Source organism: Macrobrachium nipponense, chromosome 2 (genome assembly GCF_015104395.2).
Source record: "Macrobrachium nipponense isolate FS-2020 chromosome 2, ASM1510439v2, whole genome shotgun sequence".
Classification (NCBI taxonomy): Eukaryota; Metazoa; Arthropoda; class Malacostraca; order Decapoda; family Palaemonidae; genus Macrobrachium; species Macrobrachium nipponense.
This window is the reverse complement of record NC_087201.1, coordinates 63,265,909-63,289,394: the sequence shown is the minus strand read 5'-3', so window position 1 is coordinate 63,289,394 and position 23,486 is coordinate 63,265,909. Positions and strand designations below refer to the sequence as shown.

The following is a 23,486-nucleotide window of genomic DNA, read 5'->3' as shown; positions in this document are numbered from 1 at the left end:
ACAAATTAAGGCAGCTTTTGTAACTACCCTCCACGTTGTCAGAGGATGTTTTTTTCATGTTTGTTCTTGTCCGCCACTGTTCTGAAAAATGCATGGTGTTATTCTATTAATTTGGGAGCTAATTGTAACTCATTTTGTTAATGAAACTTCAGCTTTTTGTTATAAGTTTTCATGCATTTATGTTTAAAATGTGTATGAAAAATGTATTACAGGATATTTATTTCAATTTTGTACATAAATATGAACCAGTGGCAGTATGCATGGCCATTTGTAACAGCCCTTCATATGATGAAGACAATAGGTGGTTGTTTAGGTGGTTGTTCAGTTGCGCCCGAATATTAAAATTTTAATTTATACAATTGAATCATGTTTTTATAACAAATTATATTTACAATTGTTCCATAAATTCATTTTAAAAGAAAAAATTCACATATACATTACATTTTGCAGCACTGCAATTTGTTTGTGTTTCCATGGGATAGAAATAAAAAATATAACTGTGCAACTCGAGCAAAAAATTGAGGTACGACTGTACGAGCTCCAGGTGCCGCTGCAACGTAGATGGCATAGCGACGAAAATTAAGATAAGCACAAAAGAAAAAGTAAATGTGCATCTTTTCCATAAATCCTTTAAAAATTTATACATTACTTCACTGTATCCAATAGGTAATATTGTATGTATTCTCATATTATTGTATTATAAAATACCAAGGCAAATCTAAGCCAGTAGTATTCCGCGGAGTAGCCAATGTTTTGGTTTGAAATCAGCTGATGGTGAATAAAAGTTCGTTTTGCCATATTTAATGCAATTCTGAGCGAATTTTCTTGCTTCTAGTTAGCATAAACAAATATCTAGATACTTGACTTATATGAGACAAGGTTATTTTTCCTTATACAACGTGTTTTTAGGTGGAAATGTGAATTGAATATAACTAATTTTTTTTCGCTAACAGATTACATTGGCGGCACGTTTATTACATAAAAAAAAATATGTGATTCCGTTCGCAATTTTCCTATATGTCATCGTAAAACAAACTTTACGTTATTTATCTTATATCGGCGTGAAACCAACAGTCAAATGTGTTCTTTCAACCACAGTAGTTTTGATTAAAATTATTTTATCTCAATTTTATCTATGGTTGTGTTTGATGACATACATTTACTGGAGTTTTATCCTTGTTGCTGATGCACAATAATAGTCATTAGCAGCTTGAACAAGTTTTCTCAGCTTCAGCTATAACTAGGTTTAAGTTTAACAGTATATTTCCCGATTGATCTTTGATCTATACTGACCTTTGATCTACTATAGCGAATAAAGTTATTACATTAAGATATCTCAGTTCTATTCTAAATAACGTCATTTATAACAACTACGGTAATACATAGTGTCCTATAGTATGATGATTAAAATACAAGCCAAACGGATGTTATCCAATTCAGTTGTACTTAGAAAAAAAAGTTGTTTGTCGTTCGGTTGTTTATGGCTGCACAAGTTTACGCAACGAGTATAACATTAAAACCATACTTTCGTCATTCTCTTTTGCTGTTTTAGAACTTATGTGACTAGAAGATGGGATAAAATTAGGCTATTGTAATTTGGTCTCTCATAAAATCGAATTATCGTAAGACGAATATCATAAATTGAACGTTACAGCTACCTGTACACTGTATAAAACCTTATTATATCTTTATATACTCTAGACACCGAAAGGATCAAAGCTAGGCTTTTTTCACTTTACAGTACTATTCATAATACTATAATGTACTGTACAGTACTACTGTACAGTAAATTTTATAGTACTATACTACATAAATATAATTTTACTTAATGTGCCATTGCAGGATTACAGCGCCGTTTGACTGGTCTAGGGCACTGTTAACTGGTCTAGAATTTGTAAGAAGGTGTGCGGTGCCCGTAGGCTTTAAAATCGCTTAGTGTCGAAAATCACTTAGCGTCGGCGGCCAGGAACGGAACCCCTGCCGCTATCTACTGTAAAGGGATACAGGGCTGCTCTAGCTTCAGTTCTGCGTATGGAAAGTGTGGACATTTCTTCTTCATGGGAAATGGCTATGTTAATGAAGAGTTTTGAGCAGTCCTGTTCCCCGAAGGAACTAAAAGCCATAAATTGGGATTTGACATGGTACTGAGCAGCCTTACAAAACCCCCATACAAGCCATTGCAACAGTCCACAGATAGAAGCTTGACCCTGAAGGCAGTCTTCCTATTGGCTCTAGCCTCAACCTCAAGAGTGATGGAGCTGCATGGTCTGTCATATGTGGTGAAGCATTCAAGAAGTTGGAAGTCTATGGTTTTCAAGTTTGTCCAAGAATTCATTGCCAAAACTCAAAACCCATCAGTATTGGATGGTAGATTCGACTTGTTTTTCATAGCTTCTCTGGGAGAATTTGTGGACAATGATCTGGAAGAAATGCTGGTATGCCCTGTCAGAGTACTAAGAGCGTACTTAAGAAGAACGTGGCATCTCAGGCCGGGATGCCGAAGGCTTTTTGTGAGTACAGGACGGAACAAGAAGGCAGTGTCCAGGAACACAATATCGTTTTGGTTGGGAGAAACGATCAGGAATGCATACATGACATGAGACGGAAGGTCAAATAGCCTGGAGAGAGCTAGAGCTCATGACATCAGGGGCTTGAGTACTTCTTTGGCATTCAAGGAAAATATGTCTGTGGAGAGGATTTTGAAAGCTGGTTTTTGGCAACGCCAAACAACCTTCACTTCCTTTTATTTAAAAGATGTTGCCCATAGATCCTTGGACACTTTTTCCTTGGGTCCAGTGGTGGCTGCCCAACAAGTGGTATAGCTCATCCAGTACCCCTGGCGTGTCAGTTAAGTGTCTAGTCTAAGATGAAGGTATGAAAGTAGAATGAATGAGATGACTGGTCTTCCTCCTTAATTACTTTTCTAACTACTCCTTTACCTACTGGTAGTAAGAGAGAGTACCATCATGAGCTGGAATGGAGGACTAGATGCAGGTGAGGTAGACAGCCATACTGTAAAGATATTCTAGAGCATAGGATACTTTTCAGTAGCAACACACTCCTCTCAATAATAGGAAGAGAGGGGGGGGATAATAGATCCAGGTACAGGGAGAAGAGTGGTTTATGAGAACGGATAGCTCCCCACCTTCTGTAATGCACTAAGCCATGGCATTATATGAAACACCCAGAGAGGAAAACAAATATATTCTCATATATCTTTGGTTCAAAGGTTATAGTCCATAGTCTTAGAATACATCTATTCGGAAATGGACAAAGGTGGCAAACTCCCAGTCGGTTATAGAGACTTACCTCCCACCAAAAAGTAAGTCTATCCTAAAGTTAAGACCGAAGGTTTGTTTTGTATAAGAGCAAATGACAAATTTTTAACCAATTTGTATTTTTCATAACTAACAAACCTGAGGTCTTAACAGATAAGGTCCACCTTGAACCACCCCTCTAACAGTCTAAACTGGATTGGACGAGTACTGATAGGTCACGGGACACCAAAGGCATTCTGGGAACCACAATACCCCATGACCTGGTACAGATGCCAATAGTCCCTGGATCTCACAAGTTTTTTTTATTAATTCTACAGGTTTGCAGCTTGGCACTAGTATTATCCAAATGTTAAGAACTCAGGTTTCTTAGTTATGAAAAATACAAATTGGTTAAAAATTTGTCATATGTTAATTATTGTACCAAAAATTTACAAAATCATTACCTTCAAGATTTTAAAATTTTAGACAAAGTTCACCATGGCGAAAAATACTTTTGTATTCCCTTAGGAAAATATAAACATCACAACAAATTCTCAAAACCTGTGATGTCACTATCATTGGAGTATTACCCGTAGGAAGTAGATACACACAAATACATTCCTTTAACATTGGAAACAATCCCAATAATATTAAGGATAACTGGGGAACCATTGATATCACCAAACCATTATGTAGTTTGATTATAAATACTGCAAAGGAAATAATAGCCTTTAGTAAACAATAAGGCATGTAAGTCAAGCATGATTGGGAACTACCATCACGGCTATGATTCCTAAACAAGAAGTTAGGCTACCCCGATTTACCCTTTTGGTAACTTCAAATTAGTATCTATCAATGTTAAAAGGGCATTATATAATACATTTCAATTACAAAATTGTCTAATATTATTGCCTTAATGCTAATTCTCACTGTTACAAAAAAACAGCACAGCAATGACAGTGTAGTCTAGCGATCAACTATCTCCTAACTTCTTGCCTTGCAAGAGGCCTACTGGCTCCCAATAAAATCTGTAGACACTAAAACTTTTCACTGGGTCTTAAAATTAAGTTTATTTAGCTTGACTCACTTAATGTGGGTGAAAATACTATGAGTATTCTAATACAATTTCTGGAGTACATCCTGGGGACTAGTGAACTCTTGGACAGACAACAGTGTAATAGAGATGGTGCTGACTTATGCTGTCACAGCTGTACAAGTAAGACATAGAGCCTAGGTAAATCGTTGTAGGACAAGAGATAGAGCCCTCCTGTCCTGAGTCCTTTACATTCTATCACTGTGCCAACAAACAATAATCTGGCCGAGACCAACTATAAGAGAATCCTTTGTAATTGGTTGGTCTATCTTATAGAGTCCTGAGGGGGCCATGAGAGTGTAACTCCTTTGAGGACGAACAGTGACTACACCATAAAATAATGATCAATGTTGAACAAAATGGAACTATGTATGTTTTAAGTTTCTTAAAGCCTAAAATATTGTACAATATGCTGTATTTTAGGTAAGTTCATCCTCAGAACATGATTTCAAGACCAACAACACCCAGCACCAAATCACAACAGCTCAACACATTTGGCTTTAAACAGGTGTGCCTTAATACCAGAATTATGCTGCAATACATTTGTCATTAAGCAGATATGCAGTAATTTAAAATTTTAATTTATCTCTGACCACCTTCTACATAAAAAAAAATCCTTTTATTTACAACCTGAAGTCATTCTTTGATAAGCCATTTTTCTTTCACTTTATCATGCCACATATATCTAACCTACGTATAACCTAATCATGGAAGGGTGTTTATTGCCCCCAAAAAAGGTTGAAAAATATTAATTTAAATTAATCATTTAATATATAAACATGGGTAGAAACAAAAAAGAATGAGTCAAGTAATCAATATTCAATTACCTAAGGAGTTAATAACTATAGTTTTCAACTGAAAATGAATACAATCCACACCCTATAAGACCCACAAATTATGTAAAATAAAATTAAGTTTTGTAACCGTTAATAAAAAATAGCAGTTTATTTTACATAATTCTATACTCTATGTTCTAAATAAAATCAATACCATGAACAGATTCTGAAAGGACTGGATACAAATCCAATATTCCATTACCAAACTACCCTGCACTTAATAATAATAGGAAATTAAAAAAAAAAAACTTTTTGAGTCCACAATCATTTTAGAAAAACTTATCTTAATATGTATCATCAATATTATATTAGACTATGACTCATTCCTGTATCCTTATATTTTTCTATATTGTTATTTTAGTTCTTTGCTAGGAAAAGCCGACCAGATAATCAATTCATGAAATGTTACTTAAATACATAATCTACGTAAATACATTATACAATATTATGCCAGGAGGATAACTACACCTATTAGTTACTTTCTCCCAAAAATCTCTTGAATGCGTAACTCACATACTGCATATAATGCATAAAAATCTTTAGAAACTACGTACTTACCAGATGTTGCACAGATATACAAAATGAATATGAAGAAACTTGCTATCTGTAAATGACACTACAAGCAACTCTTACCTGTTACCAAGGTCAGCATTTAAAGGTGGCCCTGGTTGACTGCCAGGTGGTCCTCGAGGATCTGGAGGCTTCTTATACAACTCAAACGCACTCCCTCTGTGATCATGGTTTGGGAGGTCACGTCCACCTGGTCCACCTCCTCCATGCTGACCACCACCACTAACCATATCCCATGGTGGAGGAACATTGAGGTAGTAGCCACTTCTACCACTTGTAGCAGCCTGAAATAGCCATATCATTGTTAATAGGGGAAGTATTTTCCTTATGTAAACTTACTTTTAAAATATATTCTTCACTTAACCTAATTAAATTTCACTTATATTAGTACTTAGCATAAATAATAAAATTAACATTTTCTAAACAGGCAGTCCCCGATTATCGGTAATCCTGTTTTATGGGACTTGTCTAGAGCCAATAATTGGCCATTTTCGGCCAATTTCTAATTATCAGTGCTGATACATACGTAACAGAGGCATCATAAACCGGTTATTGGTGCTGATAACCGCGCCAAACAGTCAGCACTGGTGGAAGTTGGGATACCCTATGCTTACTGAGAGAGAATTAGCAAATAGGGTAAGCCACTTCCAGATTCCATAAGTTCCTCTTATCAATATCAGCCCATTGCGTAGTGCATATCTACAAAATGCTGCATTTTTCTAATAAAAACTAGTGTTTATAAAAAGCTATTCACCATAAAATAATCTTCAACTATGCAGGATGCATCCAAGTGAACAAAGTAACAGTTCCAGTAATAAGTTCCAACACACATGCTAATCCAATTCCATATTACCTGATGTTCATTATACTACACTAATCTTTGTCTGACAGAGCAACAGAGTCAATGGATTTGTACAAAAACTTGAATTTATTTCTAAAAACAGTTTGATACTTACCCAGTCATTATAAAAGTATGAATTGCCACTTAAAAGAGAGGACAAAGCAGATGAGTCCAAGAAGGATGATGTTGAGAAGGGCAATTCCAAAAAGGAGCATTACCATGATCAGGGGTTAAGGGGGCCGGCCGGAACCCTTATACTTATATGGGGGTATAGGGCATAAAATGCAAAGTCATGAAAAAATTCATTGAGCTTCATATGGCAATTGAGAATATGTATACGAAATATTTCGTCAAAATTCCTCTTACTTAAACATTCATCCGTACAAGAAAATGCAATATTTCTTCTGTTATTGTCAATTTTGATAATTATTGTCAAAGAAATTGTGAGAAATGGCATCTGTAGTGATTCCGTGAGTCGCAGAGGGGACTCGGGTCGGGGAATATCCCATGATTCAGTGCGAGCACATACTTCAAGTAGTCTACACGTTCGAATTTCTTCTCTGACATTCACTTGCTTTTACATGTGTTTATCTATGTTTTGGCAAGAATTTCATCATGCCAATGAAGAAAAGACAGGGAAAACATCTTGCTAACATAAAGACGAAGAAAATTCGCTCTAATATGATTACAGAATATCATAATATATGCAATATTAGTGTAGTTAGTGAAGAGAGAGAGAGAGGGAGGGTTGCGTAGTATGTAAACGCCCCCGTCTTGCCTGAAACACACATCACACTGTCCCCCAGGCTACGATCTTTGAGCAAAGGGATCTTAATTTATGATAAATAACATAGTTTTGGTTTATTAATACCCAAAAAGGAATATGAAATTCATAATAATCATGATTTATTAACACTGTCTTTATAAAAAGAGAGTACAACTTCGAATTTCACCTCTTGACATTCTCTTGCATTTACGTTTGCTTATCTTTGTTTCGGCAAGAATTTCATGCCAAAACGGAAAATACTAGGAAAACATCTAGCTAACATACAGAAGAAGAAAATTCGCTGTAATAAGCCGAGTTAGTGAAGGAGAGAGAGAGAGTTGCGTAGGAAGGAGTGCCCCGTCTTGCCTGACGGAGTGCCCCAAGCTAAGATATGTGAGCAAAGGGATCATCATTTATCATTAAATTATGAAAAATAAAATAGTTTTGGTTTATTAATACACAAAAAAGAAATATACATTCAAAATAATCATTTATTAACGTTGTCATTATAAAAATACGAAGAAAAACTTTGACCGCCCGTATCTCAAAACTATAGTTATTGACCTTCAAAATCTATCTTCTCACTTAGTTTTAAATCTATGACATTGGAATTTGGTATACAACTCAGAAAGACATTATAGAACAATCAAATTAAGCCCTTTTATGCAATTTATGTTTAGCTCTAATATTTAGGGTAGGGTTTATTTTTTTACCATAATGAAAAATTCATATCTAGCAAAAAAAATTACTTTTAGAAAAAAAACTCCTCATTCCATTGGAGGTCTACATCAGGTCTATATATGGTAGTAATCCCAGGTCTTCATATTAAATATCAAGGGAGGAGATAGAATTTGAAAAATTGTTATTTTCGGGATAAATCGCCCTGGCGTCACAAAACCGAAGGTCAGAGGCGAAAATCATATACAGTTTGGAGATGTCCCAAGTCACCTTATTAACCCCTAAACGCCTATTGGATGTATTTTACGTCGAGATAAATTGTCTTTTGGGTGCCAACCGGACGTAATTTACGTCGACATAGAAAAGTTTTTTTAAAAATTCGCGGAAAAATACTTATAGGCCTACCAGCCGAAAACTTTTGAATCACGCGCCTTGGGGGATGCTGGGAGTTCACAGATCAAGGCGTTGTTTTGTTTACAATCGTTACGCAGGTGCGCAAGCGCGAATTTCTTTCTTATCGCACTAAAGAGTATCAGTGACACATCTCAGAAATTATTTCGTCACTTTGACATAATTTTTGCACCATTTTAAATTAGCCGTTACATAGAGTATTAAATATGAAAATGTGCACATTTTCATGTAGAATACAAAAAAATACTCATGATTGTAGCTTTTATCAATTTTGAAATATTTTCATATAAATAACGATAAGTGCCAAAATTTCAACCTTTGGTCAACTTTGACTCTACCGAAATGGTAGAAAAACGCAATTTGTAAGCTAAAACTCTTATATTTTAGTAATATTCAATCATTTACCTTCATTTTACACAAATTGGAAGTTTCTAGCACAATATTTTGATTTATGGTGAATTTATGAAAAAAACTTTTTCCTTATGTCCGCACGGTAACTCTTCCGAAAAAATCATACGTGCGATTGTCGTAATGTTTGCACCATTTTAAATTAGCCGTTACATAAAGTTTTATATATGAAAATGTGCGCAATTTCATGCACAATACAGGCGGTCCCCGGGTTACGACGGGGGTTCCGTTCTTGAGACGCGTCTTAAGCCGAAAATCGTCGTAAGCCGGAACATCGTCAAAAATCCTAAGAAAACCTTACTTTTAAGGCTTTGGGTGCATTGAAAACTATGTAAACTGCATTCTTATGGCATTTTTCATAAAAAAAAATTCAAATATTGATTATTTTGCATTTTTGGTGTCATATTTCATCTCCCAGATGAGCGTTGTAGGCGTCGTAACCCTGGAACATGCGTCGTAACCATGGAACATGCGTCGTATCCCTGGAAATAACGTCTATTGACAAGCGTCGAAACCTCAGAACGTCGTAAGCCGACACCGTCGTAACCCGGGGACTGCCTGTACAACTAAAAACAACCCATGGTTGTAGCTTTTATCAGTTTTGAAATATTTACATATAAATAACAATAAGTGCCAAAATTTCAACCTTCGGTCAACTTTGACTCTACCGAAATGGTAGAAAAACGCAATTGTAAGCTAAAACGCTTATATTCTAGTAATATTCAAGCATTTACCTTCATTTTGCAACAAATTATAAGTCTCTAGCACAATATTTCGATTTATGGTGAATTTATGAAAAAAAAAAAAACATTTTCCTTACGTCTGCGCGGTAACTATTCCGAAAAAATCATACGTGCGATTATCGTAATGTTTGCACCATTTTAAATTAGCCGTTACATAAAGTTTTATATATGAAAATGTGCGCAATTTCATGTAGAATACAACAAATAATTGAAGGTTGTAGCTTCTCTCATTTTCGAAATATTTGCATATAAATCACGATAAATAGAAAAAAAACACATTTGGTCAACTTTGACTCTACTGAAATGGTAAAAAACGCAATTGTAAGCTAAAACTCTTACAGTCTAGTAATATTCAGACATTTATCTTCATTTTGAAATAAATTCGAAGTCTTTAGCACAATATTTAGATTTATGGTGAATTTAAAAAAAAAAACTTTCCTTCCCTCCGCGTGTGGATTTTCCGCCGCAAATCTCCGAAATGCATACGTCACATTCTCGGAATATTTGCTCCATTTCATATTAGGCGTTTCATAGAGTTTTATATATGAAAATGTGCGCAATTACATTTAGAATACAACAAAAAATAATTGAAGGTTAAAGCTTTTCCCATTTTTGAAGTACTATTTGCATATAAAAAAATATATAACAAAAAATTCGACATTCTGTCAACTTAAACTCGTCCGAAATGTCGAAAACTACAATTGTAAGCTAAAACTCTTACGGTATAGTAATATTCAATCATTTATCTTCATTTTGAAACAAATTGGAAGTCTCTAGAACAATATTTAGATTTATGGTGAATTTTTGGAAAATTTTTTTACATCCGCGCATTACAAATTCATGCATCATTTTGTGATAAAATTTTCTCTTGTGTTGCTTTCATCAATTTACAATGTGTTATATACCAAAATGATTGCAATTTAGTGTACAATACAACAATAAAAAATTAACTCGTTAGCTTTAACCGTTTTGCTCACAGCATGATTTGAATACAATTATATATGAAATTTTGTTTTTGCGCTATCATATATCACATTATTTTTATATGATAATGATATTTTTTTTCATTTCTGATGTTTGCATACTAAACTTCAGGCAATGACAAAAAAGAAGCCAAAAATGAACTCTTAATCTTGAAAACTAAGCGCGCTGTGATTTTTTGAAAAAAAAAATTTTCCGCTTCGGCGCTCACTCCGAGACCCCCTAGGCATACGGGAGACGATTTTTATTATACCACTTAGGCGTTTAAGGGTTAATTGGTATGAATATGAAAGTCCTGTCCTTAAAGAATGGCATTAGCCGGCCGGCCCCCTTAAGCATCATCCTTTCAGGCACTGGTACTGGCATAAAAACTGGGCCCCTCCTGCAACTCTTCAACTGCTCTACAGTCATTATATATAATTTGGAAACATCTAATCTCAAGAAAGTTTTCTTGGTATATTATTGTATACCCAAAATAGAGTAAATATTTGTTTGTGCATGTGTGTGTGAGTGTGTGAGTGTGATTATATATATATAATTATATAGATATAAATATAGAAATATATATTATATAGATATATATATATATATATATATATGATATATATATATATATATATATATATATATATATGGTATATATATATATATATATACATAGAGATATATAGATATATTATATTTCAAAAAAATTATATATATATATATTTATATATTATATATATATATATATATATATAGATATATCTAATATATATAATATTATAATTTATAAATATATATAATATTATAATATATATAATATATATATATATATATATATATATATATATATATATCTTTATAAATTATATATATATATATATCTAGTATAATATAGATATATATATAATTATAAACTTATATAGATAATTATAATATAGATAATATATATATATATATATATTACATATATATATACATATATATATATATATATATACATATAAATATCGATATATATATATATATATATATATAGATATATATAAATATATATATATATATATATATAAATATATATAACATATAGATATATATATAGGATATATTATCTATATATAAATAAATAATATACATAATTAAATATATTATATATACATATATATATATATATATATAATACTAGATATATATAAATATATATATATATAAATAATATATATAATATATTTATATATATATATATATATATAGATAGAAATATTATAAATATAAATATATATATATACATATAATTATTATATATATATATATATATATATATATATATCACATATATCTCTATATATCGTATATATATATATTAAATAAATATATATATATATATATATATATACATATATATATATATAGATATATTATATATACACATATATACATTACATATGACTATAGTATATATATATATATATATATATATATATATATATATATATATATATATATATATATATATATATATATATATATAGTGTTCCACCCAATGGTGGCAGTGTCTGTGTGTGGGAATTTTCACCATCTTGGGGGGTAATTTTAAACTTTTCAAGTTAATAAAACTTTAAAGACTTTTTAGTTTTATTTATCCATAAGAACAATTTTGTATCAGAAAAAAAATACAGTATAGTACACATAAAGTATTGACAAAGGGTAGTAAAAAAGTTTGACTGGGTAAGTTGCTGTTTGCCTTGGCCCTAATGGAATTATTCCCATAAGGTATGTGTATTGAAATCTGCGATTTTTCAGTTCTGTGAGGCTGTGCTTTGACCAAAATCTCGCATAATTGGGGACCATACTGTACATACAATATATAGTAGTTGCAATCTAAAACTCTGCATCAGAGCAAGACTGGAATCATTGTAAGGTGTTGAAGAGAAAAAGGAAGCGGACTTTCTTCTCTTTGAAAGTGCTTTACTCCGATTCAGTATATGTGCTTGGTAATTATTGCTAGGTCCTTACCCATTGATTCTGAATAGCTGGCATGGCTTATTTTCTCCTCTAAATATATGTAAAATATTAGGAATCCTATATTGTGTATGAACCCTAATACTCTAGTAAATCTGAAAAGAAAGCAACGTAATACCCACCTTACTGTACGAAGAACGACCAAATGTGTCATATTTTCTATCTAAACTACTGCCCTGGCCACTGTCAAGCCCGCTATAGTCATCACTTAAACCTCCATTACTTGTGGTATGATAATTTCCTCTGTCATGCAATTTACGACCATCATATACATCCCAACCGCTCAAACCGCCTTCCATAGTAATTGGATTACTTCCTGGTGGTTGTGGTTTATAATTTTTTGGCTTTGGTGGGGGCACTGGTTTGTAGTTACTACTCTTTGGTGGGGGTACAGGTTTATAATCTGATGATCTAGAAAAAAAAGACTGGTATTACAAGGACTTTATAAAATTAGGTAAAGGAATTTTTACATGTAACTTAAAAAAAATAAAAATACCTCACCTCAATACTCTCAATACATGATTTGCTAAAGGCATAGCATACGGTTTTACTATAATAATAATAATAATAATAATAATAATAATAATAATAATAATAATAATAATATTTCTATGTTTATTTTGATAAGACATTTAAATAGTAATCATTATCTAAAGACAGAAATATTAAATGAAACTCAAGTCATACCTAAAAATGACACCTAAATTGTAAACTTACAAAAAAAGGTCACAGGATTATATCAGAAAATAATTCTTGAACTACTTTCTTACAAGACTAAAATCTGTCCAAGACTAGACAAAAGTGTGAAAATGCTCTTAAATATAAAAATATTAATGTAAAACAAGATTGATAAAACAAGATTGAAAGTGTGTGGAAACAAATGTTTCAATAGCATCAACAAAATATAATAGTACCTTTAGTGCATCATTATACTGTGACCAGAAATAATAAATAAAAATCCAGTTATGCATATGAGCAAGACTGTATTTATCAAAATACAAAAGTAATTAAAATGATGTTAATTATTTTTTTTGTATTTTGATAAATACAGGCTTGCTCATATGCATAACTGGATTGTTGATGCCCAAAATTTATAGTATGAGCAATGGGTTCATAGATAACGTCCATGTTGAGGAATGGAAGATGGGCTTCAAAGAAGGAATAACACATCTGTTTACTCTGGGGACAAGCTAGATTGTCAAGATACATTGAAAGGGTAGAAAGAAAGAGCTAACCACAAAAAAGGTGTAAAGGGATTGTTACAATGTTGGTCAATCCCATTAGTGAAAAATGTAAAAATGACAAATAGGTGTAAAGAGATTGTTACAATGTTGGTCAATCCCATTAGTAAAAAATATAAAAATGACTAATTCTTCAATAATTAGTATTTTTGGTAACATACAAACCCACAACATCATGTGATACAAGTATCTTAGGCATGCATGCACAGACAGCTAAGGTAGACTTGCTTTAAGAGTAGCACTAGCTATAAAAGGTGCCTGCAGGGCCAGACACCCCCAATTTTGTTCTTTGCCGTCGTTGCTTCAAAAACTGGTTTTTTTTTCACTGCAGTTGACTCACTTTTCTTTTTTCCTCTGTGTTGTTATGTGTGCTTTAAATGCAGAGGGCAAGATATGACAACAAGGGAGGGGGTTAAGAAGAGGTCAGATAATGGCACTTCAACTCTCCAACCAACAGAACTTATCCTGTCCATTATGTGTATTTTCTCTCCTGCCATCTCTGCTTCCTCCCCATTCCCTTTAACCTAAGGAAGGAACCTTCCTTCTCTTCCTTCTTCGGTGTGCAAGTCCGATATTCAACAAGAAATGATGTTGATGCTTACAAAGCTTTTCCATAAAGACAAAGTAGCAAATTCGTCTAACCCAAAGAAGAAATTATCAGCCTCTATATGCACAACCAAGAAGATAAGCAAGACTTGACCTACTAGCTCTGTACTGGGTCCCAGTGGTTACCAGAGGGGCAAGGGGACCGGGACTCCTAACATCTCTCCAGAGCAGTCCCAGATCCTAGTGGTGTGAAACAGAGTGCCTAGTGGTGTGAAACAGAGTGGAAATTCTGCCTCCCCTCCCTCTTCTTCATAAATTTTTCTCCTCCTATGACCAAACGTTGCCATTGCCTCTCCAATAATTAATTCCCACTTATCTCGTCATGAAAGTTTTTCTGCCTCATCTAGAGACACATGGTTACGCTCTAGAAGCGTGATTTGGCTTAGTACTTCTCTATGTCAAGAACGCCAAGGAGAGAGTAGTCGGCCATTGCCTTGCATATCCAGGCACTGAACCAGGAGCAGAAAGCAACATTGCATTCTCAGTAAGACATGTGGATTCCAGACACCAGACTGTCACACCTCAGCCTGAACAGTTTTCGGATGTCACCCACTCCCATTCCAGGAATGGAGGAGCACCGTGAAGCAATGTTTACCACAAAAGAGCAGAATATAAAGATTACGATTGTTCTTCCCACAAACGACGTCGGAAGTCTTCTCCCCTCTCCTCTTACAATGAACTAAGGTAAGACCCCTTCTCTTTGAAGACGATTCCAGGGGATGTTTGGTTTCACACTCAGTTTTCTTTTGATGAAAGCCATGAGTTCTTGGCTCAGCACTCCCCCTTACAATTCACCAAGACATTATAAGAAAAGGAAAGCACGAAATTCTTTGGATTCTCTAACATCTCCTTATTTCAGACAGAAGACCCAGTGAATTTAATCTCTGCATCACAAACTTACTAGACCTATAGCTTCCTCAGATGTGGATTCAAGTTTCACTCGTGTAACTCAGGATGTTCCAGAAGAAACCCTCAAATTTATGGATCTTATTCAGAAAATTAGGAAGATTCTCAAATACCCAGAGCATGTGAGGGAAAATAAGGAAGAATTTGTTCTTTTTTTGGAATAGGTGGCTCCTTTTACTGCAGAAACAAAACATTCCATCCACCTAGCATTGACTAGGATGGTGAAATCATCAATTAAGGACATCAACTTGGTGCTTGCTGGAGAAGGTTCCCCGGCTTCTTCTCAGTCACAAAAATTGTTGCCTCCTCCCTTTCCTAGACAAGCAAAGTATAGTGTCCTAGGAAACCCCACTTCTCTCCCAAGGATCATGAATGGTGGGTTGTCATGACTTTTGAATAATAAGTCTTTGGATTTTTTAAGACAATTAAATGCAAATTCCTCTAATTCAGAAATACAGTGGTACCTCAACATACGAAAGGCACAACTTACAAAAAACTTGAGATAAGAAAGCAAATACGACGATTTTTTTGCTCTACATACGAAAATAGTTCAGGATACGAAAGGTTGTTTCTGTAAAGTCCCGAGATTCGCCTGGACCACCGATAACAATTTTAAAACTCGCGCGCCACCAACTGAGTAGACTCGCCACCATCCTCCCGCTCTCCCATTGGTTCCTGATGCGAGTCACTGCCATAAGATCCTGCTCTCCTATTGGTCAGCATCTCTCCCATGATCCCATCATGCATCTACGTAGCGGCGTGCTTTTTCGGCCACTCGGCGGCATCATCGTTATCGTAAGCACTCGGAATTCATTCGTTCTATACGATTTCGTTTATTAACGTAAATTCGTTAAGTGATTTCGTTGTAGTACTACTTTATCGTGTTGTGTGAGAACTTTACTACATACGTATACGTACTACATAACTTAATTACGTACAGTATATACGTAGTCATGGGTCCCAAGAAAGTTGAAGTTGGAAAGAAGAGGATGCTTTCTTTGGAGACAAAAATGGAGATAATTAAAAAGTATGAAGCTGGCATGCGATTGAGTGTGATCGCCAAGGAATATGGCCGAAATCCGTCGACAATAGGCACCATCCTTAAGCAGAAGGATGCCATCAAAGCAGCTACACCTTCCAAGGGCATAACTATTTTGTCTAGCAAGAGAAGCCACATGCTCGATGAGATGGAAAGGCTGCTTCTTGTCTGGATAAAGGACAAAGAAATCGCTGGCGATACGATAACCGAGACGGCAATCTCCCACAAGGCCAGCACTATTTTCGGCGATTTGATTGCCTAGGCTGAAGACGACGGAGGAGAAGGGAAATCAACGCCAACCCCAGAGTTCAAGGCTTCTCATGGGTGGTTTGAAAAATTCCGTAAACAGACTGGCATCTATTCGGTGGTGCGGTATGGGGAGGCGGCCAGCTCGGACACGAAACCGGCCGAAGCCTTCATTAAGATGTTTGACAAGATGACAATCAAGGAAGGCTACAGTTCTCGGCAAGTCTTTAACTGTGATGAGACTGGCCTTTTTTGGAAAAAAATGCCTCGTCGGATGTACATCACGGAGGAAGAGAAGAAGCTACCCAGGCATAAGCCTATGAAAGACAGGCTTACACTCGCACTTTGTTCAAACGCCAGTGGGGATTGCAAGGTGAAGCCCCTACTTGTCTATCATTCGGAGACTCCTCGAGCCTTCAAGGCCCACAAAGTGCTAAAGGAGAAGCTTCCAGTGATGTGGAGGGCTAATGCGAAAGCCTGGGTAACGAGACTTTTGTTCACCAAGTGGGTAAATCTGTGTTTTGGCCCGACAGTGAAGAAATTCTTGGAAGAGAAGCACCTCCCTCTGAAATGTCTGCTGTTGTTGGACAATGCCCCTGCTCACCCTCCTGGCCTCGAGGAAGATATCCTAGCGGGGTATTCGTTTATCAAGGTTCTTTATCTTCCGCCTAACACCACCCCTCTCCTCCAGCCCATGGACCCGCAAGTGATATCAAACTTCAAGAAGCTGTATACGAAACATCTTTTCAAGAGATGTTTCGACATCACCGATACCACAAACCTCACCTTGCATGAATTTTGGAAGGAGCATTTCGATGTTGTGATATGCATCCGACTCATCGATCAAGCTCGGCAGGAGGTTTCAAGGCGAACCTTGAATTCTTCGTGGAGGAAACTTTGGCCTGATGCCGTATCTGCCCGAGACTTCGAGGGATTCAACGTGGGCGAAGCTGGTGCTGCAGATTCAGGAACAGTTGACGATCCTGAAACTGTTTCGCAACCAGATCTTGACGAGATCGTTGCACTCGGCAAGTCCATGGGGCTGGTTGTCGACGAGGACGACATCAGTGACCTTCTCGAGGAGCACCAAGAGCAGCTTACGATGGATGACCTGAAGGAGTTGGAGGCCATGCAACATAACGCCGTTCAAGAAGAGTTCTCTAGCAGCGGCGAGGAGGAGGATGACAACCCTATGACAACGGCAGAAATTAAGGATCCTCTAGCTGCTTTTCATAAGGTGCAATCATTTGTAGAAAAGAGACACCCCGAAAAGGCTTACACAGGTTGTATGCTTGCGCAGTTCGATGACGTTTGCCTGAGCCGTTTCAGGAACATTGTGAAAAGTAGGCAGAAGCAATCTTCCTTGGATAGTTATTTTTTAAAGAGGCCTTTAGTAGGAGTAAGTAAAAAGGAAGATCCAATTGATACTACGAAAAAACAGAAAGTTGAAAGTGGTGAAGAAATTGAAATTTTGTTAAAAAAAAAAAAAAAAAAAAAAAAAAGTTTAGTATATGTTTCCTGACATTTTTAATGTGTTTCGTTAAGTTAAGTGTACGTACTATAAGACTGTCTCAAGTACAAGTGGAAATAGTGGCAGGATGCCAGGGCAGAACTTTGGACAGTGGTAACCTTGAAGAAAGGGTATATTCTACCCTTCCAACAGAAGCCTCTTTTGTCAGCCTTTCCTCTTGAGTTTCCCTCTTACCAAGGAAACTCCCCCAAGCAGAAAGCCCTACAAGAGATTCAGAATACGTTGGACAAGGGGGCTGTGTGGAGACAGCGAAGACACCATTACCCGGTTACTACAACTGCTTTTTTCTAGTACATAAAGCACCAGGGGGTTGGATACCACTGACAGACCTATCATTACTGGACAAGTTTCTTCTACTTGCCCCATTCAAAATGGAGACAACAAAGTCTGTTCTGGCACCTATCAGGCAAGAAGACTTCAGGATCTTCACGAATCTTCAGGATGCTTATCTACAAATAGTACCAATTCATCCTTCCTCCAGGATTTTTTTTTCCAGGATTTTTTTTTTCAGAGAAGATAATGTTCAGTTCCGGGTCCCCTGCTTTGGGTTGGCAACAGCTCCCCAAGACCACAAATTTTTCAACTAGTTTCAGCATGGGCCCACAAGAGAGGCATCTATTTTTGTAGGTATCTGGATGATTGATCATTCTGTCTCATTCAGAAGCCCAGGCCAAGAAGGACAGAGATATCATATTACAGATGCATTAGACCCCACGGATTCTAATAAATTTCAAGAAAACAGGTTTCGTTCTGACTCAGAGAATCAAATATCTGGGAATGATGACCGATACCCAGGTTTTGAAGGCCTTCCCATCACAAGAGGTTGGAGAAATTCCTATTTTTTCGATAAGGCTCCTCTCTTGGTCAAGGCAACCAATAAAGAATTGGCAGATCATGATTGGATGCCTGGTTTCTCAGGAAAAACCGGTTCCAAGAGGCAGAGCTTGAATATGTCCCCTTCAATGGAATTTGAAGGAAAACAGCTAAACTCGTGAGCTTGCAAGGAAACTGATTGCAGTAAACGTGGACAAAATGAGATTTACAATGGTGGAGAATTCCAGAGATTATCTCCAAGGGATGAATTTCGGCCAGGCAACTCCGGAGATGCTAGTGTTCTCGGATGTATCCAGGGCAGGTTGGGGAGCACACCTGAATGAAAAGTACATTTCAGGGACCTGGAACAAGACAGAGCGACAACAACATATAAATGTTCTGCAGATGAAGCTAGCCTGGTTAGCTCTTCAGTTCTTTACAAAGGACCTGAAAGGAGAGACTAAGGTCAGTTGTTTTCTATCTGAAAAAACTGGGGGAACGATTTCCCACTGCTTGGAAAAACTAGCTATCAAGATCCACGCATGGTCAGAATGCAAGAGCCTGATACTGACGGCCAGGTACATTCCAGGGAGGAAGAACATTGTGGCAGACACCTTGAGCAGATCAAGACATGTGGTGGGAACAGAGTGGTCCTTACTCCAATCGGTGGCAATAGGACTCTTCAGTTTGTGACCAGGCCCCACAATAGATCTGTTTGCAACCTGAAGGAACAAGTTATCCTTTACTGCTCTCCAGTTCCAAACAAGAACGCCATCATGCAGGACGCCTTCTAATGCCACTGGAACAATCTAGAAGTTTATGTATTTCCTCCTTTCAGCCAGCTCAGGAGGGTGATCAACAGGTGCTTCATTTCTCAAGTTCTCTGAATGACGTTGGTAGCCCCAATGAGCACCTCCTACATCTCATAAACATCCCAAGACATCTCCCTGCGACTCAAGATCTACTGAAACAAGAACACAGCAGAAAGATACATCAGTCACTTGAATAACTTCAACTTAACCTTTTAACGCCGATTGGACGTATGGGTCGATATAAAAAAAGTTTTTTAAAAATTCGCGGAAAAATACTTATAGGCCTACCAGCCGTAAACTTTTTAATCACGTGCCTTGGGGGATAATGGGAGCTCATGGATCAAGGCGTTGTTTTGTTTACAATCGTTACCCAGGCGCGCAAGTGCGAATTTCTTTCTTCTCACACTAAAAAGTATCAGCGACACATCTCAGAAATTATTTTGTCACTTTGACATAATTTTTGCACCATTTTATAATAGCCATTACATGGAGTATTATATATGAAAATGTGCGCAATTTCAGGTAGAATACAACAATAAACAACTCATGGTTGTAGCTTTTATCAGTTTTGAAATATTTTCATATCAATAACGATAAGTGCCAAAATTTCAACCTTCGGTCAACTTTGACTCCACCGAAATGGTAGGAAACACACTTGTAAGCTATAACTCTTATATTCTAGTAATATTCAACCATTTACCTTCATTTTGCAACAAATTGGAGGTCTTTAGCACAATATTTCGATTTATTGTGAATTTATGAAAAAAACTTTTTCCTTACGTCTAGGCGGTAACTCTTCCGAAAAAATCATAAATTTTTTTGTCCAATTGTCGTAATGTTTGCACCATTTTAAATTAGCCATTACATAAAGTTTTATATATGGAAATGTGCACAATTTCATGTAGAATACAACTAAAAACAACCAATGGTTGTAGCTGTTATCAGTTTTGAAATATTTTCATATAAATAACGATGTGCTAAAATAATAATGATGTGCTAAAATATCAACCTTCGGTCAACTTTGACTCGACCGAAATGGTTAAAAATGCAATTGTAAGCTAAAACGCTTACATTCTAGTAATATTCAATCATTTACCTTTATTTTGCAACAAATTGGAAGTCTCTAGCACAATATTTCGATTTATGATGAATTTATGAAAAAAAAAAAAAATTTCCTTACGTGTGCGCGGTAACTCTAACGAAAAAAATTATACATTTTTTCGTCCGATTGTCACAATGTTTGCACCATTTTAAATTAGCCGTTACATAAAGTTTTATATATGAAAATGTGCGCAATTTCATGTAGAATACAACAAGAAACAACCCATGGTTGTAGCTTTTATCAGTTTTGAAATATTTTCATATAAATAACGATGTGCCAAAATTTCAACCTTTGGTCAACTTCCCGTCTCAAGCTTTACAAAGGAAAATGGCCAGTCTTCTTGGATTGGTGTAGTAAGAGACTCTAACATCTCCTCAAGACCACTATTAAAAATGTGGTGAATTTCCTTCTCTTTCTGAGGAACAATAAAAACCTCTACGTCTCAGCCATGAATAGTTATAGGTCTGCCCTATCCAAAAAATTTAAAGCAAGAGATACAGATTTGTCATCTTGGGAGATTTTGGATATGATGAAGCATTTTGAGAAAAGTAGTTCTCCTCAAAATTTTAAACCTCCTGACAGACATTACAAAAATCTTAACTTCCTTGACCAAGTCTCCTTATGAACCCATCAGAATATCTTCAGACAGAGACTTGACCTTGAAAACAGTGTTTCTTTTAGCCTTAGTATCAGCTAAAAGGGTTAGTGAGATTCATGCACTTAGCTATGTTACACAAACCCATGGATGGAAGGAAATGGTGTTCAGTTTTTTTCCAGACTTCATAGCAAATACACATAATCATTCAGCACATGACACTAGATTTTATGGTTTCTCCATACCCTCTCTTAAGGACTTCATGGACGATGATCACAAAGAGATGCTTCTTTGCCCTGTTCACGCTTAAAGTGTATGGCCATCCTCAGACCAACACAAAATAGAATTTTTGTTAGCATGGGTTGTATTACGAAAGAGCTTTCAAGAAACATGACCTCTTTTTTATTAAAAGCTTAGACTTTGGACCAAAATGTTTCTATCACCCCAGCGCACCTTCGGTTCCATTTAAGAAGAATTATACAGTTGGAAAACTCCTCCTAGCTGGGGTCTGGAACAGACTAACCACCTTCAAGTCCTTTTTATTTAAAGTTGTCACACATAAATCCCTGGACACTTTCTCCTTAGGTCCAGTGGTTGTGGCTCAACAAATGGTGTGAAGGATATGATGTTAGCTCCATTTGCATGACATTGAGCAGACCTTCTCCCATTGCACCACTTGGGTCTGGCAAGTGAAGTTCCTGGGGAGAACCATCTGGCTCCGTTAGAATGAAGAGCTCCCTGGTTCCATCACAGCACTTTAAAAAATTAGTATTCTCCTTACATGTATTATTTTGTTTCTAGTGGTGATATCTTTGGGAAGAGATCTCCCAACCCCCTCTTTTGAGTCTCCTATGTATTTAAGGACTGTATGTATTACCCTATTAAGTGGAGATATGGGCACTTGCAAGAAAATGGAAATTTAGAAGAGGTTTGACAACACTATGTTAAGATCCATGGCTTGTGTGTGATGAGTAAGATGTAGGAGCTTAAACACACAAGGATTTCTTCAACGTCTGAGAAGGTATGGGGCATGTGATATAAGGGTGAGAGAAAGATAAGAAAATCATGGAGAAAATTAATATCCAGACCAGATGGTATTTATAGTAAAAAGGCACAAAACAGAAGAAAGTGGAAAGAACCAATTTCATGTTTCTTGCTTCATAAAGGGGAAAACTAATTTAAAGATATTTGTGATGGTGATGATGAATCTAAATTAATATGGAAAACATAAAAAATACAGAGAAACAAAAGTGTCAAAACATTGAAAGATCAAAGGGCACCTAAATGCGTGACAATTTTAATGGAGCCCACACCATTTCACTAGTTCCATCATGCAGCTCATTTGTAATTAAGTTAATTCAACCATTCAGCTACACAAACAATATTCTCTACTTCAAAGGCAATGGTTTGCATCCCCAAAAGATCAAACACAGATGTTATAATGACAGATTTCCTCAAACTATGTTGCATGTCAAGGGCCCATTCTGAAGTAAAGATTACCAAAATTCCACTTATTGCACTTAAACTTTGAATTTATGCTTCCTGGCCAGTTCTGGATGGTTTACCATTTTATGAAGGTAGAAATGGTTTGTACATCACATAAATGCAAGAAGATTAAAAGTTAAAAGTATCTTACCTGTATGGGTCATCAGAACGATAAGTGGGCGGCTGAGAGGAAGAACGAGAATATCTGTAAGGTTCGTGAGGTGACTGTGGGTGAAGTCTACTCTTGAGATCATCATGGGCATTGGGACCCAAAGACGGGCTCATTTCGTACGGGCTCTAAAATGAGAACTTACAGTAAATATCTTTGAATGCAAGCATCACTTAACTAAATCAACATTCCCACCAAAAAAGACTTGTTAACTGAATTACTACTATTCTGTACTTATTACATAACAAATGGGGGTAAACACCACAATATAAAAAAAATGCAATATAGTACCTGCCTAACAGATAATAAAAGATTGAAATACAAAGATTCATAAAATGTTATTAACTTTATAC

At 35.9% G+C, this 23,486-nt stretch overlaps 1 protein-coding gene across 18 annotated transcripts in view; it reads right to left on the bottom strand.

Annotated features, from left to right (window-relative positions):
- Positions 1–23,486, bottom strand: part of LOC135220649 (tight junction protein ZO-1-like) — a 702,643-nt gene that overhangs the window by 56,436 nt on the left and 622,721 nt on the right. For all 18 annotated transcript variants that reach the window (XR_010315743.1, XM_064257985.1, XM_064257979.1 and 15 more), the window contains 3 exons: positions 23,116–23,261; positions 12,711–12,999; positions 5,820–6,040 (listed from right to left, as the gene is read on the bottom strand). Coding sequence is in view for 17 of the 18 variants with exons in the window: in XM_064257985.1 (XP_064114055.1) it covers positions 5,820–6,040; positions 12,711–12,999; positions 23,116–23,261 (656 nt within the window). In the remaining variant the exon portion in view is untranslated. The remainder of the gene's footprint in view (positions 1–5,819; positions 6,041–12,710; positions 13,000–23,115; positions 23,262–23,486) is intronic.